The sequence below is a fragment of the Onychostruthus taczanowskii genome, unplaced genomic scaffold, assembly GCF_017590055.1.
Source record: "Onychostruthus taczanowskii isolate IOZ18803 unplaced genomic scaffold, ASM1759005v1 scaffold12, whole genome shotgun sequence".
In the NCBI taxonomy this organism is placed as follows: Eukaryota; Metazoa; Chordata; class Aves; order Passeriformes; family Passeridae; genus Onychostruthus; species Onychostruthus taczanowskii.
The window spans coordinates 15,934,928-15,952,611 of record NW_024498351.1 but is presented as its reverse complement, the minus strand read 5'-3'; the positions used below and the strand labels follow the sequence as shown (position 1 = coordinate 15,952,611).

The window sequence follows — 17,684 nt, the reverse complement described above, 5'->3', positions numbered from 1 at the left end:
ATTCTACAGTTTAACGCACAAAGCATTTATCTAGGGGTTCATGGAGAGGTCTTCTGGACCTCAGCATGCCGATGTGCCCGAGAAGTGCGAGGGCGGATGTGGAAGCCTGGCCTGGCAGGAGCAGTAACGCGAGGCAGCAGCCGGGCCAGCGGGATTCCGCAGCGTCTCCCAGTGGATTTGTGAAATGACGAGGAAATAACACCAGCGTCTGGCAGCAGGCCGCTGACCCCGGACACACCGCGCTGAGCGCAGCCATGGCTGCCCAAGGAGAGAACGCTCAGCCCCACGCACTCCCCGCAGCGTGCCGGCCGCCAGCAGGCACGGCAGCACCGCAGAGAGGGGAAGGGAAGGCGGGTGATTCTGGGGAAAACCCGCGGCAGCGCGGCCTCTCCCTCCCGGCCGAACGGGAAGCGCTCGGGCCCGGGCCCACGGCCCGGCCAGGCGGGCCCCGCCGGCAGCGCGCCTGCGCCGCCGGGATGCGGCGGGCCCGGCCCCCCGGCGGCGCTGACAGACGTGGTGAGTCCGCCCCTCCGCGGCTCGGCCCCTTCTCCCCGTCCCCGGGGAATGGAACGGACGGATGGGTGGGAGACTAGGTAGGTGGATAGGTAAGTAGGCGGGTGTGTGTCCTTCCTCAGCGGGGAGGGGAGCGCCCCCGCCCGGGCCGAGCGGGGCGGGCTGGTGTCCCCGCTGCAGGCTGGGTGCTCGGCCGTCGCGTTTGGGCCTCCAGCCCCAGGGGTGCCCCGGGGGAGGTGCGGAGGCCCCTGGTCCCCTTTCTGCAGGACACAGGCTGTGTCACACGGGGAGCAGTGGCGCCTCCCCCACTGACGCCTTCCTATAGCCCCTGCCATTCTCCATCGCCCGTGGGGGACTCAGCTTGCCTGGCGTTAGCCACGGATTTTTTGGAAGAGATCATCATAATGATGCGCAGCTCTTCTCGGTTGTGCCAAGCAATAGGACAAGAGGCCTCAGGCAGAACCTGATGCCCAGGAAGTTTCACCTGAACAGGAGAAAGAGCATCTTTACTGTGCTGCGACAGCACGAGAACAGATTGTCTAGAGAGACTGTGGAGTCCCTCTCAGTGGAGATACTCCGGAACTGTCTGGACACAATCCTGTGCAATGTGTTCTGGGATGACCCTGCTTGAGCAAGGACATTGGACCACATCACCCTAACACCCAGGCTGTGGGTTTGATCCCCGTTATGGGCCGTTCACTTAAGTGTTGTACTCATTGTCCGTGTGGTTCCCTTCCAACTCAGAAGATTCTGTGATTCTGTGACCCGCTGTGGTCCTTTCCAGCTTCACCCATGCTGTGATTCTCTGATGTCCATGATCAGCTGCTTTTGCAGAGCTCTTCTTTTTATTGATGAACGTTATTCTTGCATAGTAATAATTCAAATAAAAAACATTTACATCAACCCAGGCAAACATTTTTTCACATTCTGGCTGGCACTTTTGTGGGTCCTACTAATTATCCTGTTAATGCCGATAACCGTATTATCTAAAATACTTCAGGATTATGCTTCAGGAACCAAACTGTTTCTTGGCACTCCAGAATCACTGAAACATGAAAATCCTTCACCAGCAGATAAAGTAGTAGATTATTATGTTTTAACAGTCATGCATATTTTGTGTATTTCTCTTTAGAATGCTTTTAATGGAAAGAAAATTAGTCCTGTGTTGTGGGGTTTTTATTTCATGAGTAGCAATGGCATTGCACGTGGAAGTGTCTCATACTTTGTAAGCAAACAGTTATACAGTCAGTCTTTCCAAAGGGTCCTAGTATAATTATTTTTTCAGGTGCTTGGTAGTGTTTTTTTGAGCAGTTTAAGCATTCTTTCTGTGGACTGTTACAGTGAGCACTACCACACTCATCTGTCACCTTTTGTTCCTCTCTGTACCGCCACAGCTGGTTTTTTCTGGTACATTGAATGTGATTGGGGATTGATCTGTCTAAAAAAGTCCTCTCTAAATAGAAGGATGTCTTTCCATCTGCATGAGCTCTCTAGGAGTTCATGTTAAAATGTGAGCAGTTAGGGGGACACAGAGCAGGGACTTTGGAAGGGGGAGCAAACAGTTGGCTGGTCTCAGTGGTGGCATAAGCAGCTCTCATGTCAAATGTGAAACTCAGCCTTAGTTCTCAAGGCTGTGTATAACACACACATATCCCCCACCCCTTTGCTTTTTGTCAGTTACCTGAAACTGTGGTTTCCTAACTAATGAATGCATACTTACAGATGCCTAATTACCTTTCAGCTCAGTTCTGTCCTTGCTTTACTTGAGCTGGAAGAATACATATTTTATATACATGTATAGTGTATATTAGTGACATTTGGATTGAAATAATGAGAAACAATTATATTTTATCTAAATGTGACATTTGGATTGAAATAATGAGAAACAATTATATTTTATCTAAATGTGACATTTGGATTGAAATAATGAGAAACAATGACATTTTACCTAAACATGACATTTGGATTGAAAAAATGAGAAACAATGGCATTTCACCTAAAGTATTTCTATAGGATAAAAGTATAGAATTATGGCTTTTTTTGTCAAGATAGGAAATGTGTTCTAAGGTGTAATTGAGGTGCTGGTGCAGCAGCTGTGCACTGCTGCACCACTCACTCCCCTGTTTATTCACTGGCCTTGTGTAACCTGAGCAGCTGCAGTAATTGCTGGTGTACTTGCACACTGTGGCATAACTGCAGTCAGTTGTGGCTTGAGAGAAGGCATGTTGAAATGGCTGTTCATTTTTGTTGCTTCTTTTTTCTCCTTAGGTAATTCTAGAAGCTATGGATATACTCTTCAGAATAAGAGGAGGCTTGGATCTTGCATTTCAGCTTGCAACTACTGATGGTGTGTCTATAAGACTAATAGATTTCTTAATACTTATATTTACTTTTATTAAGAAACTGTTTATTATATTTATTTTTTTTGGCATTTTACCAGGTGTTAAGTGTTCACAAACCTGTAAAAATTATTCTTTATCTCTATAAATTTTCTGACACTCTTTTTCCCTCCTATGTTTTTTTGTTTTCATTTGAAATAAACTTTACATTGACGTTTTTAGCTAATTTCATTTGCATATACTTCTTACTTGTGATTATGTTACTGGGATCACTTTTCACCTTGAAGCTGAAGTTAATTCTGAAATTATAAGCAAACAGAATAACTTCAATGCAATGAATTTTGTTATAATTTGACTGTGTCAATAATACAATTTTGAGACTTTGGTCCAGTCTTTCCAGAGAAATAGAGAATGGGAACAAGTAATGTACTGAATTTAGGCAGGATTCGCTACTGCAATTCCATGTGATAGAAAGAGACTAATCCATAAAGCATTAAGGGACTCCTGTAGTCCCCCATTGTTACAGTAAAGTGACATTCTCCTCAGAAGGCCTGCTCAGGGCTCTCAGGGGCCATTGAGCTGTCACAGGGCAGGATGAGGCTGTTTTTAGCTCCACTCTCAGTCATTCTGCATTTTAAAAGGATGTGTCTCTAGCAGAAACACTGAATTCCATCTAGTGAACCTTGATAAGGAACTTGGGCTTATTTGAGTTCATGATGTGGAACAGGAGTGTTGAATAGATTGACCTGATCCAAAGCAGCATTTTGTGAGTTGCGTCCTCAGAGAAGGGTTATTTATTTGACTTTGTCTATGGTGTAGTGAACTGTAACCACAGTGAAGCAGAATGGTTGTTGAATTGTCCAAGTGCATGGTACTCACACCTGTTAGTGGGTAAATAAGGCACACTGTTCCTTTTGAAGGGCAGTGAGCTTTTTCTTTTGGAGGAATTTTTTTGACTTTTCTAATAATGTAGTTTTTACAGATTTCTAGTACAAAAGTTATCTAATTGTGACCAAATTTAAGTTACTGCATCAGAGAGATACAGCATAGTCTTTGATGGCTTGTTAGTACTGTATTCAAAGTAATGTTTTTTAACCCTCACAGTAAGGAAAAAAACATGGCTGATGTGCCAGTTATTCTTTCATATCCAACAGTGTCATATCCATTATTGGTTCAGGTTGTAAGGTGTGGGTAAAACACCTTACAAGACCTGAAAGACAATTTTATACCAGTAATATGGTTTCACTTTCAACTATATACCAGTAATAAAGTTTCAGGCAAACCAGACTGTGGCATACAGGTTTATGCTGGCCAAAATTTGGTCCTCAGCTGGAATGTAGGCCCAGGTTTTCCAAAGATTAGTCTGGGTTTGGTTAGTATTTCTGAACAATGATTTGAGGTCAGAAACATGTGAGTGACTCAGATTGAATGTTTTCAGGATTTTTTCAAAAGCCTAAATATACATAGAAGTTTGTCTGTACATAGAAGTTTGTTTGCAGCCCTAGGCTTGGTTAAGACTTAGATGTGGTAAGTGACAGCAGTAGTAATATTCTTCTGTAAGTTTGATAGCATCTGAGAGAAACAGTACACTTTTGTTCAGGGAGGTGAGAGTGAATGTTTGAGACAGACCTGCTAAGTGAAATCTTACCTTAGTTTTGTTTACCCAGTCATTTTTCTGATCATAACAGCATTTTCATTTTTATTCCAAGTCAAAATTTATTAAATGTGTGCCCAGCAGCTATTAAAAAATTGTGAGAGAATTTTCTAGGCTAATTATATCCTTACTGTGTTTCAGAGGCATCAACAAAAAAGGCATTAGGATATGTTTTCAGTGATCTTGAAAACAAACTGTCTTCAGAGGTTCTTGTATTCAGAATTTGCAACAGTTCAGTCTATGTGTGGCCTAACAATGGTATGACCACAGTTCCAGAGCTGACTGATGAGTCTGCATGTAAAGAGATCAGACGATTTATACAGTAAGTATATTTAAAAAACTGGGGGGGGGAGTCATAGACATTTCTCTTTCGGTTGATAATTCAGATTTGATCAAGATGATGAGACCAAACGAAAGCTTGGCAAAAAAAAGGATAAAAAGTTACAGGATACGGTATGTTTCTAATATATAAGAAAAATTACCATTTAAACATTTTGAGACTTGCCCTCTCTAGGCTTTTCTGTACACAAATAGGCATTGACATGACTTTAAAGAATGCTTTTAAAATCATTGAGACTCAACATGAATGCAGAAATCCACCTATGGTAGATCAGCACATGGAAGTTTGTCTTCAACATTACCAGCTTTTTTCTAACCCAAGTATTTCATTACTGAGTTTGATACCAAATACCTGCAATCTTACTTTTGCCTTTTTGGTTCATGTACTTATTGGTTCTTACTTTTGCCGCCTTGTAGTTGGAGATGTAACATTGGTGTCTTTGTTCTCTGCAGCAGCAGATAATCAATGTAGACCTCATGCTGGAAATGACATCTTCATTAGCTGCTTTGGCTCCAGTCATTGAAAGGGAAAAGAAGGAACACCACTACATAAATATGACATTACCAGTTGATGTTGTTGTATCTGTTTCTCCAGAAGAGCCATGGGGAAAGTAAGTGTTATCCTGAACTTGCAAATTTTCAGCTTCATTTCTGCTTTTTCTTGAAATAATGAAGTACAGCTATATCATTCATCAGTTTAATGAAAAGTATATAGTATTTTTGTGATGTAATTTTAACTGTGTAAATAATAAAAGCTCATGTAGGCAGCTGTTAACTTCAGTAATCTTGAGACATGATTCTTTTGCTGTCTATAAAAAATTCAGTTTATCAATGTCTGAAAGATTTGATAACTCACAACCATTGCTTAGCAAAGAACTGAGAAGGTTAGGAAAATGTTCTAGAAATTTTTGTATGTGAGGTGTATAAAAGTGAGAGTTAGGGTGTATTTGATGAGTCTTTGTAATCTCAGCCCTACATTTGGGGTTACATGATGGAAAACATTTGAGTCTGCCTGTGTATTTTTTCCTTGCATTTTTTCCATAGGATTTGAGCGGAGTGGATAAAATGCAAAAAAGAAAACATTTAGTCAAATATTTAATTTTTATTTTGGCAAATGCTCATACTGATTGTGTTTCTGATAGGAGAGCAGGGTAGCCACATTTGGGAGGACTGAATCACTAGGGACTCATTTCTGTGTGCAGACAAGCTTTGAGAAAGGCACAGCTGGGCTCTGCCTTTTCCTGTGGGAGCAGAAGCATTGAAGTAGTGCAGTCATCTGACCAGGTCAGACATGCATTTAGGTATTGTATAACTCACAGCTGTGAGGAAAAGTTATTCACAATCACTGCTCTGCTTTTGAAATATTCTCCCTTGTACTTTGCAGGGTACAAAATCTCCTAGTGAAAGCAATTCATGGGCAATTAACTGACATGGAAAGATGTATCATGAAATATGTGAAAGGAACATCAATTGTGGTACCAGAACAATTTCATTTCATGTTACCAGGAAAAAATCACCTCGTAACAGTCTCATATCCTACGGGTATTTCAGATGATCAGCTGGAAAGTTACAGAAAGGTAAAGCCAACAAACGGTAACAGAACTGGATCTTTTATTTTTAATTACTGTAATTGTAGCAGTGGTAGGGCTTTCCATTTAGTCAATGTAGAATAAATACTAGCAGATACTGCTGTATTTTAGATTCATTTTTATTATAGCCAAACCAGTATACTGAATGTGAAAACTTGTTTCATTATAAGTTATTTTATAGAATGTGCCAGATCTCATTTTTGTGAGGGAACAACAGAAACTTTAAATGTACATAAAATTTGATTGATAAATATTTTCTCTAAATTATGCTTCCAGTAAATTGTTCTTTGAATTTCTCCCTTTTTTTGTTCTTCTATGGTAGAACATCAGTTTACTTTTGGTGTGTTACTACATTCAGGCTTTAATATATGTCCTGAAAAGCTTATTGGTTTTTTTTTTTGTTTGTTTGTTTTGGGTCTTTCTTGGGGTTTTGTGGTGTTGTGGGGTTTTTGTCTGGAGGGCCTGCTTTTTGTAGCTCACAGCTGGACAAACTTAGCTAGTTTTTGGCTTGTTTTTGCCTTTGGATTGGCATCTGGAAAAAAGAATATGGATGAAGTGGAAGAACGTTGAGATGTGCCAGTCCTTTCAGATTGAGACTGATACCAGTCTAGATCACATAATTGCATGTACTGAGAGCAGGGAAAGAATATTCTGCAGCTTAGAGGTGTAGGAACTGGGGACTTTTTTCTGTGTGAAGCATTACTGGGTATATAAAACCCAATCTAGCCTTGTGTTTGCAGAGGCCTCAGGCACTGGTGGCACTGCCTGTGTTTCCTGCTCTCTCTGCTGATCACTCTAACCCACTGATGGGAAGTGTTACTGCAGCTCCTGGAGCTGGGTTCAGTGCTGGGTCATCTGCCTAAAATGTATTAGCTGTGTTACATACATTATCCTAGAGGATCTCATCATGCTTCACTCTTCACTCTGTGAAATAAGACAATATATCTCTTTAAATGTGGCTGCTGTGTGGCAAACAGAGCTTAAGAGATTTTAAAATAGACTGAATCTGCTTGAACCATAAGCCCAATATCTTCATTTTGTGTCAGTATGTATTATTTGTATGCTCCAATATCAGTTAAGATTATAATTTGGTGTGTGTATCTACATTACTGTGTAGATAAAACTGTAATCCTTTTCTATGATGGTGTATTTTATCCTGCTTTCATAACAAACCTGTTACTTGTGGTATTTTCGTGGGGCCCCAGCAGCAGGTGTTATGTAACAGGGCTGCATAAAGTAGAGGGCCCTTTAGATGGGAGGTAAGCCTGCATGAGCTTCCCTGCAGAGGTGAGGTCTAGTAGTAAACATACCTGCTGAGTGTTTAATTAAGCCTATTTTAATAATTTGCTAAACTATGCTGTTAAAATTATAACTTTATTGCTGCTTACAATGTCTTTCTTTTAATCCAAAATTTGAATTGTGTTTCTTATTTTTATTTGAACTTGCATGTAGGAATTGCATGGGTTATACAATCTGCCTTGTGACAGACCATATTTCAAGAGAGCAAATGCTTATCATTTTCCAGATGAACCATATAAAGATGGATATCTCAGAAATCCACATTTACATCTTAGTTCACCTGGCATGGAGTCTGGTATGGTAAGTTTAAATTGAACCATTTTGCAGAAAGTACCTTTTTATTTTGAGATTTTTTTTTATTGAAAGAAGTAATTTAGATAGTCAGTGATGTGCAGATGGGAAAGTAAAATAATTGGTTTGACCTCTTAAGCAAAAGGGCTCCTCTGCACAAAATGGCACTGCTTTAATTTGTTGTATTTGTCCCAAATAAATTGGATTTTCTTGGGATAATAATGTCCATGATTTTAGCATGTATTCTAAAAAGTTTCTCAGAACCAGGACAAGAAACTAACACTATGAACACAGTTTAGGAGACAAAATGAGGTGCAGTTAATCATGTTTGAATAATGACCCTTTGAATCTTCCGAAGATTTGCAGTCCCCAACTGTAAACTTTACAGTGCAAGTGCCAGGTGATATGACTTCTGTGAAAACTGGTGCAAGTGTGATCAGATGGCTCTGTGTGCTCCCCTCCTGTGCAGGTTTATTTAGTACAAGGTGTATACAGTTACCACCACTACATGCAGGACCGCGTGGATGACAGCGGCTGGGGCTGTGCCTATCGCTCTTTGCAGACAATCTGCTCTTGGTTCAAGCACCAAGGCTACGTGGATAGACCTATACCAACACACAAGGAAATTCAACAGGTACAGGACATTAAGGAGATTATTTTATGCATATTTGTCTATAAAGGTTTATGTAGATTGTTTTTAAATATTAGATTCGTACATTTTAGACAATATTTTTTGTCCCTTAAATTGGACTGGTGGTTCTGAATTGTTTGTGTTGGATGACATTGTCTGTACAAATAAGATACATTAAAATAATCTTTCAAATGTTTCCTTGGATTAATGTTGTATTAGAAGCTGTGATATGACATTTTTCACTGTTTTTGTCAAATGAAAAGAACAAAGAACCCAATGTGTCATGCTAAAATCAGTTTTAAAACTGGCTGTCATACTCAGTGACAGCTGGATTAGTTCCCAGATGCTACACAGGAATTTACTGACAACTTTTGCAACTTTGCCTTTGACAGTGGTGCACTTTTTCCTGATTTTTGAACTCTCCTTCACTTCTTTTCTGTTTTGAATTTAAATGCATACCTGAATTGTTCGTTTTTGTTAACAACACTGAATTAAAACTGTAGGCTTGTAGCTAATACCCATAATTGGGTATGCCTGTCAAGGAATACTGCAGTTGCCTTCTGTCTTCTAAATATAATTCTTCATGTTACAGCTATTTACTGAACATTTTTAGTGAAGTTTAATTCATTCCATGAAAAAAACATTTATTATATGTAGCAGGGATGTGAACACTAAAGGTAAAACCACATTTCCTGAACATTTCTCTATCCACACTTGAATGCTATTGAAATCTGTGCAATCCTGTAGCATATTTAGGCATCTAAAAGAGGGCAGTAGCCCTCAAAAGACCTTTGGGCTTTGTGTCCTGAGCAGAAAAGGTCCCTCTCAAGTACTGAATGTAACATATAAAGCTCAGAATGAAGAACAGTTTAAAATAAACCATAACCTTTGACATGGATCAGTAGCCTCTTCCTCAGAGCACTATTTTATGGATCCTTTCCTGAGTGCTTTGAATAGAAATCCAAGCCTTTCAGTATGTGAAGTGGCTTCTGCAGTGTACAAATGATGCACTCCATTATTAAAGAGCTCAGTGGTCCCCCTCCCATTCTGAAGTCTGCCTGTGGAGCTGGGATTGTGGTCTCTACTCATGGACACAGTTCTGCATTACTGCTCAAAGGGACATTTCCAAAACAGAACGGCAGTGAATTAATTCAACATTCATTGGTCTGCTTTTAAACTGCTAGGTTCAAAACACATGCCCATTTATATAAAGTAATTTTGTTGACACAAAATGGTGGAATTCCCTACTATATGTTGTTGATATTTGGGTTTCTTCCTCATTATGATGTTGCAAAGGCACTGGTTGATGCTGGAGACAAGCCCGCAGCATTTGTTGGGTCACGGCAATGGATTGGTTCGATTGAGGTACAGCTTGTTTTGAATCAGCTTTTTGGAATAACATCCAAAATATTATTTGTCAGGTAAGAATCACTACTTGTTTAATGGCTTGGTAATTGCTAGAAAGACTGAATGCCTTAAAATACAAATCATGATCACAGTACATGGGAGAAGAGGTATAATTATAATTAACCCTCTATTCCTACCTTTAGTTGTGCTTACCAATGAAGGTAGTGTTAAATTTCTTGGGAGCTTGGGGTTCCAGTTTCCATTTGCTATAAATTGCTTAATAATATGCAAATTGCCCGATTCTATAAAGCTATGGTCAAATGCTTCCACAAGAAATGTGGTTCCCATTGGGTTTGCTTAATCTATAAATTGCTTCATGATATGCAAACTGATATGGAATTCAGCTTATTCCTTTGCACCACAATTTTTGATGCCAGACACACAGTCTGATGTCCAGAGAGAACTGAATGTGCACTGACAAATAGATTATTACTGCAGCCACAAACCTAACTTGTGAGTTTAGGATTGAGGCAAATTGTTGAGAAGTCTGGAAAATAATGTTCCCCTTTTTGCATTTTTGTGACACATAAAGCAAGGAGTTTGTTTCCATTCTGACAGTCTCATGCTGTCATACACAATGAAGAATCCTACGAAGATATTTGGGACAAAAAGAATAGTCTTTAGCATATATCAGAAGAAAAACTACCATACTTTTTATCATTTAGGAAGCACTAAGCATACTAATAAAACCCCGAACATTTAATAAGTACAGTCATGAAATTAAGAACATACACTAACAGTATGTATGAAAATACAAACCAAAACACTTTTCATGTGTTATGTTTCTTTAGAGTGAATTCACACTGTAGATATTCTAAAAGAGCATGGTAATGGGGATCCTTAATGGTAGGAAAATAGTTCAGGTCTTCAAGATTTTAATCTTTTTTTGCTCCAGAGCTTGTACTTGCAGTTGATCCACCTGTTATTTATAGGAGCTGTGACAGGCCCTGCCAATAGGAAGATTTTTATTCCTGCATATGAGAATATAGAATACACTCCTGAAGTAGGTAGAATTGCTCATAGTGCTGCTACAAGGGAGCAGCAGTTTTTCTCAGTGTTACAAAAAACCAACATCACTACCATGCTGGGAAGAAGAAACAATCAAGCAGCTTTTTCAGCTGGTCACTGGCAGTGGATAGCATTTTTATCTTGGGCTTATTTCCAGCTAGCATCTCTGATTCTTTATGGAAATAAGACTTCACAGCTGCACAGTACTGGATCCATTACAATAAATGCATCATTTCCCAGTTTTGTATTCTGTCTGCATTTAATCCATTCCTACTTGGGAAGTAGGCACACAGACTCTCACAGGGTTTTAAAAAGATTAGCCACTATATAAAGAACTATAAAGACAAGATATTAAAAATGTCTGTATTAATTTCCATGCCTAGCAAATAGACCTTGTGTTAGAAAATGTTTTTCAGATTTTCTCAGGAATTTTACAGAGGAATAATCCAAGTGACTTTCTAATTGGTTATCTATGCAGTGAATGAGTATAATGGGCAATTCCTGAAGTAAACCTAGTGCGAATGATAAATCTGTTATTATTTTTCTTACCTAGCCAGGGTTCTGAGCTAGCATTGCAGGGAAGAGAACTTGCTAATCATTTCAAGACTGAGGGAACTCCAATTATGATTGGTAAGTACTTGAATCTTGAAGAATGCTAATGAAAGTGCATGGCCTCTCTGTGCTGAATTTCATTTCAATTAGAACCCATTTAATTTACTGTACAAAAGTTAATCAAAACTGTAGATGAATTAAAAATTACAGTTTTCCCAAGGTAGCCTCAAAAATGGTAGAGTTTAGTCTGGTTGGTATCTTTTTATTTAGTATTTCTTTCAAGCTCAGTATTGAACATGGTAAAAAAAGTCAGTGTAAATGGTGTTTTTATAAATTTCTGTTAAGTCAGAACTTGAGCTGACTTCCATTCTCTACAGGAGCAGAAGTTCATAGAGTTCCCCAAAACTTCCCCTCAGAGAAGAGTACTGTCAATTGGCTTGGAAGATTAACTTAAGACCAGTTTTAATAATCTGAAATACTGGTATGATAAGAAGTGTCATTTGTAAAAATACTGCAACATTAATTGTTTTTTCCATGCTGTGTGTTAGGAAATTAGTAGTATTGATATTATTATTTTCAACTTTAATAACATTAATTAAAGCAATTTTCCAGTCTGTATTTGTCATTCTATAATGCAGTGTAACTTCCTCAAAACAGAGGTGCCAGAAGTCCAGACTTTGGTATGGTGGTGGTTTAGAGTAGGTATTGGGAAGAAATGTTCCATGTGAGGGTGGCGAGACACCAGAACAGCTGTGCAGAGAAGCTGTGGATGCCCCAAGACCAGGGGGATGGCCCAAGGCTCAAGGCCAGGATTTATGGAGCTTTGAGCACCTGATCTAGTGGGAGGTGACCTGCCCGTGGCAGGGGGGTTGGAACTAGGTGATACTTAAAGTCCTTTACAACCCAAACCATGCTATGATTCCATTAAATATTCTTGGCCTTTCAGCAGCCTTTTTATCTGAATGCCAAGAATGTAGAATCCTATATTGAAAAATCTTTTAGTACTCCTCCCTGTAATGCTCTCTTGCAGGTTGGTTTAATTTTTGTAGTCTTTGGAGGGCTGGAGTTGGGCTTTTTGAGGGTGGGGTTTGGGTATTGATTTTGCTTGTATTCTTCCAGGGATTTTGCAATCCCTATGTGCTGTGTGGAGTTACTACAATATTGCGGGGAAGTAAAGTATTGCATGTTATCTGAAAGAAACATGCCAGAATTGACCTGGGCTCATCTCATCAAAATATCCCCTTTTCCTGTTTGCAGGCCGAGGAAAGGGAAATCAGAATTTACTATTTTCTGCCCCTAATATTCATTGATGTAACATAGTAGAAAACAACATATAAACTTCATCCAGGAATTCCAATTTCTCTTCTAATTTTAGTCCTTTTACAACCATGAAATTTTGCAGATTTCTTTCCTACAGTTAGGTTTCTTTAAAAAAAAAGTGCAAAAGAGATGTTTGAAATATTCTAGACTTCATCTGGTAGAAGTGTGGAGGATTTAACCTGCCTTGCTGACTTAGAAGAAACTTGGAAAATGAATTCTCTACTTACTTTAGTTACTACAACTAACCTTTCTTAGCTGTAGTAAAGAAACGTTGTTTAATAATGTCAAGAATCTTATGAAAGAAACACTTTCAGAATCATCTTGACACAAGCTAATCTGTTAATAGAAGGTGTTGATGTACTTTTATTTAGCCCTTGTATATGAAATCAATCCCAATGAAAAAAAATACAGCCATCTGTGTTTCTCCTATTTTAGGTGGAGGTGTTTTGGCTCACACGATATTGGGAGTGGCTTGGAATGAGACTACAGGGCACATTAAATACTTGATTCTAGACCCACATTACACTGGAGGAGAAGATCTGCATGTTATTTTGGAAAAGGTGAGGCTTAATGCACACATATACACACACATTTATGTATATACATGTATTTTGGCATTAAACAAATAATGTCCAGCCAAATACAACGTGGCTTCTCCATTCCATATGGAAGAAGCACTGAGCCCAGTTAACCTGCATACTACAATATGCTAAGTATTGTCACTCTCTGAAACTTAGTGTCTTTGGAGATGTATCAGATCAGAAACTACATCAAGTTATTATACTATAAAGCAATGTTCTTTATTTTGTATGAATTCACCCAACTCCCCTTTTACCCAGGAGTATCCACGATAAATGTGTTTTATATTTTGAATAAAACAGAAAATTCTGTTCAGGCTGTAAGATGCTCTAAATGAAACAGGGAAGATCACTTATTTTAAATTTTAAAAGTTCTTTTAAAAATCCAGCACTAACCATTCTCAGATCAGGCCTTTAACAATGATCAGAGGGTAGGTACTGAATTGTTTGGAAAATGTAGAAAAACTACAAAGTGTTCAGGGGTATGTAATGTAACGTCATTTCCACATTTAAAGCTGCTAAAAGGGATGACGCAGCACATTACAAACTAGTAAATATAGTGTCAGAAATGTAAACTCTTAAAGCAGCTGAATCATCCTGTAAATGTAGGTAATCAATGTCTTTTCTGGTTTTCATATTAAGTTGCAAATAGTAACTTTCATTTCTAATCTTTGATACCCTTGTGTAGGCCCAACAAAAAAACCCAAACATTCAAAAAAACAGACCAACAAATAAAGCCAAGCAAACAAAAACCCAACAAACAAAAAAAGGAGCTGTTTAAGAAGCATTTTAGTGGCCTATAATGATCAAAGCTTGAAATGAACACAGGAAGAAACTATTTCCAAAGAATGTGTAGGACCAAAGGCTGTTACAGCTACTAGCTGTTAGAATGGTTCAGTGGTCCAGGAGGATAAAATAGATGCAGAACCCACTTTCCTCATCAAAAGTCTCTAGGGAGGAACTAAGGGAAACTGTGAGAATGATGGCATTTCAGAATAACATTAACCTCTCAGGAGCAGCAGAAGGTAGTGAGGAGGTGGGGATGGGGAGGAGATGATACTTTCTAAGAATTAAACTGGGGAGGGAGGAAGGGGGAGAGAGTCTTTTTGTAATGTGTTTTCCACTGATGTGTTTCCAGGCATGCAGAGAACTTTCTGAAAATTGTCATTGCATTCTATAGTCATTTGAAAATAATTCCTACAGCTTAGATTAGTATGATTAGTAAAATAAGAATAGACTCAATAGTGAAAACCAGAATTTAAAGTAGATTTAAAAGCTATCTTGCTTTTCCTTGGACAGGGCTGGTGTGGATGGAAGGGCCCGGAGTTTTGGAACAAGGACGCCTATTACAATCTGTGCCTACCTCAGCGACCAAAGGCTATTTAAATTCACTCTCATGCTGAATGCGCTGAGACAGAATAGCTGATCTAGATAAAACTCTCCTGTTATTTATCAAAATAATGCTTCAAGTCTATCAAAACCCAGGTGAAATAGAAATGTTGGTTGAATGACTTAAATTAAGAAACTATTCTTTTTTAAATGAAACCTCTAGAAATAAGTTACCTGCTTTGAACTGTATTCCTTACAAATGCATTTATTAGGCAACAAATACTCTGTACTTTTCCATAGCACAACTTTAGGTTTATATAGTATTTCCTCTTCTGCTAGAATCTCTATAGATTAAATGCCAAATCCGTTTGTTTTGTGGAATTCTTTCATGACAGAAAGATAAACTGTCCTTTGCCTTTCAAGTTCCACTTAGCCATCTGTCTTGTCCATTATGAATCTGTTCAAAGGCCTTGTTTGTTGCTGGTATTCTTGATGAAACATTTTAGGAGTGGGAAAAGAAGTGGAAAAGTAGCCATATTTACTAGATTTTATTAATTTTGCTGTCATATTTACACAGAAAAAGCAAGAGAATTAATTTTTCTATGCTCATTTATTTATAGCTGAATGAAAACAAGTATTCCAGGTGAGAAAAAAAAAATACTCACAAAATTCTTCTGTAAGAAGTAACAATAAACAAGCTTTCCTCCTTCTCAGAAGGAGACAGTGTCCCAGCACACACATCTGACTGCTCAGTGTATCATCCAGTCATGGTTCTTCAGACTTCAGATATCCCTTATTTCATGTTGAGATTACAAGATGTTTCTTCTGGCAGTTAGGCGACAAGATCTGTCATAGAAACAAAATAAGTCTGTAGCTACTTCATCAGTACATCAGCAAGGGTACCTATGATTTTTATTTCTTCTGTGTTGAAGTAGCCTCTTAAGTGGCATTCCACATGTACTGTCCATTTCCAAGAAGACCCTAACCTTAAGTACCTATGCAAGTTCATCCTTACTAGGAGGCTTCTAAATCTAACTGCTCTCTGTCTAACACACATTTGTTTTACTTAGATGCTAAAAACATTTTAAAAAATATCCTGAATTGTATTAAACCAACACTGTTACACACCATCTGATCTTCTCCTCTTCCTGTTTATGGATCTGCTTGTTTCACTTTCCTGTTTCTGTGCAGTTGGATCCTCTCTCTGCAAGCCATGTCTGTCACTTAGCGAGTTTCCAGACTGTCCTCTCAGTTTCATTGTCTGAGTGTGCTGAATTGTCCTGAGGAACTTGGCACATTCCAGAAAGCCATAATCCAGTGCAAGGTCTGCTGCTGTCTGCCCACTGTTGTTGCACAAGCTGAAATACAGAATTAACAATAACCAATTCAACTGGAATAATGAGCAAGTGCTGATTAAGAGGTGATTTAGGCAGGTGTATAAAAATAAGTACTGAGAATCAATACCAAGAAGGTTTGCAAGGATAGCATATGGCTCATACAGGGGGTGGGTATTAAATACAGAAAGGAATAATTATTTTAAAATAAATTTGTCATCAGTCTATTACTAGCTTCAGCATATCAGAAAGGCAAGAAGAGGGTGAGATGATGATCAGGAATATTCTCTCAGCAGTTATCACAGAGGTACATAGCTACACAACAGCGTGTTAGCATGTGCTCGGTGCTCCTTTGGTGTTTATGTCAGTTTTTAATACTCCTATTGCTACAGTCATGCTATATTTGCAGCCTTAGCACGTGTGTTCTGAGCAAGTTAAATGTACTCTGTAAAATGCACATCCTTTGATGCTCTTACTGAAGTTACTAAACGTTCCTCAACTTACTCAATTTTAGCATCACCAGCAACAAGGAGAGCAAGACATTCCAAACTTCCAGCTTTTGCTGCTTTATGTATCGGGGCTTCTCCAAGGCAATCCTAAAAACACAATTTATATGTAACAGTCATTTGCAAGAAGAGGAGTAGGATAAAGCTGTCTTGTTCTCAAAAATTACTGTTTAGGTACACCAGTCTGTTATGAGCTGAGAGAGAGATTAAAGGAATATAGCTAGTATAGTAATGGTAACTACCATTAAATGTCTAATGTATTCATCACCACAAAGCAGAAGTGCTGTCTCCTGCAGTACTCATTGTTTAACCTTTGCCTTCTTAAAAGATAACTTACACAGAATACCCTCTACACAGACTAACAGCATCTCTTAGCATCATTCAGGGATTGCTGTGACCAATAGCTTGCTACCAGCTCAGAGGTATAAGGGATTCGACTAAGCAACTCGAGTAAGAATCCTTACATTTACTCAAAGTAGGGACAAACTTTTGGAGGAAAAATAAATACTCAAGTTGTGTAAAAGAATTAAGTTGTTTGGACATCAGCATGCAGCACTCTAAGTGTGAAAATTAAATTATACATTGCAAGTGAACTTGCTAATGCAATATAGACAGGATTTCTGGTTCATGCTAGAAGTTACTCTAGAATAAGCAACCCCAAGTATCTCATGCAATGCAACTGAGTATAAGAAAACCCTCTCTTAGATAAAAAGTGTGTAAATAATATTAAGTGGATTTACTGACATGCCAGATTAGAAGTGGAAGGAATAAAATGTGTTTTTTACCTGTTGGTTCAAATTTGCTCCTGTCTGCAGTTGCCAGAGTAGGAAGAAGGCTTCACCACCACAAGCAGCCAAGTGAGCTGGAGACTGACCAGAGGCATCTGCAGGTGCGTTCACACCGGTTCCTGTCTCAAATAGGTTGCTGAAACTACCACACTGAAACAGGATATAAAAAGAAAAAAAGAAATGTTACTGCCAGTGTAAACCATGGCC

At 38.8% G+C, this 17,684-nt stretch overlaps 3 protein-coding genes across 5 annotated transcripts in view; 2 read left to right on the top strand and 1 right to left on the bottom strand.

Annotated features, from left to right (window-relative positions):
• Window positions 1-476: 476 nt before the first annotated feature.
• Window positions 477-15,587, top strand: UFSP2 (UFM1 specific peptidase 2). Of its 3 annotated transcripts, none has more exons than XM_041427885.1 (12): window positions 477-593; window positions 2,782-2,860; window positions 4,648-4,828; window positions 4,893-4,959; window positions 5,299-5,456; window positions 6,230-6,422; window positions 7,887-8,033; window positions 8,494-8,658; window positions 9,952-10,076; window positions 11,624-11,700; window positions 13,378-13,502; window positions 14,820-15,587. In XM_041427885.1, the coding sequence occupies exons 2-12, from the start codon at window positions 2,797-2,799 to the stop codon at window positions 14,904-14,906; spliced, it is 1,389 nt and encodes a 462-aa protein (XP_041283819.1). In that variant the 5' UTR covers window positions 477-593; window positions 2,782-2,796; the 3' UTR covers window positions 14,907-15,587. The 3 variants fall into 3 exon arrangements, with proteins under 3 accessions (XP_041283819.1, XP_041283820.1, XP_041283818.1); XM_041427886.1 differs by having other exon boundaries at window positions 480-605; window positions 5,302-5,456; XM_041427884.1 differs by having other exon boundaries at window positions 480-605.
• ANKRD37 (ankyrin repeat domain 37) overlaps window positions 15,559-17,684 on the bottom strand; it is a 2,529-nt gene continuing 403 nt past the window's right edge. Inside the window, exons 2-5 of the mRNA XM_041427888.1 lie at window positions 17,475-17,627; window positions 16,688-16,779; window positions 15,978-16,207; window positions 15,559-15,695 (exon numbers count right to left, since the gene is read on the bottom strand). Of these exons, the coding sequence (XP_041283822.1) occupies window positions 15,682-15,695; window positions 15,978-16,207; window positions 16,688-16,779; window positions 17,475-17,627 (489 nt within the window). The 3' untranslated portion in view covers window positions 15,559-15,681. The remainder of the gene's footprint in view (window positions 15,696-15,977; window positions 16,208-16,687; window positions 16,780-17,474; window positions 17,628-17,684) is intronic.
• Window positions 17,551-17,684, top strand: part of LOC121348408 (LRP2 binding protein) — a 15,140-nt gene continuing 15,006 nt past the window's right edge. The window contains exon 1 of the mRNA XM_041427887.1: window positions 17,551-17,578. The gene's annotated coding sequence lies outside the window, so the exon portion shown is untranslated. The remainder of the gene's footprint in view (window positions 17,579-17,684) is intronic.

What these genes read in the sequence shown, in the direction of transcription:
- UFSP2 (XM_041427885.1), top strand. Translation starts at nt 2,797, where the DNA reads ATGGATATACTCTTCAGAATAAGAGGAGGCTTGGATCTTGCATTTCAG. An exon ending in ATAAAAAGTTACAGGATACG is followed by an intron (nt 4,960 to 5,298) that starts GTATGTTTCTAA and finishes TGTTCTCTGCAG; the next exon opens with CAGCAGATAATCAATGTAGA. An exon ending in CCAGAAGAGCCATGGGGAAA is followed by an intron (nt 5,457 to 6,229) that starts GTAAGTGTTATC and finishes TGTACTTTGCAG; the next exon opens with GGTACAAAATCTCCTAGTGA.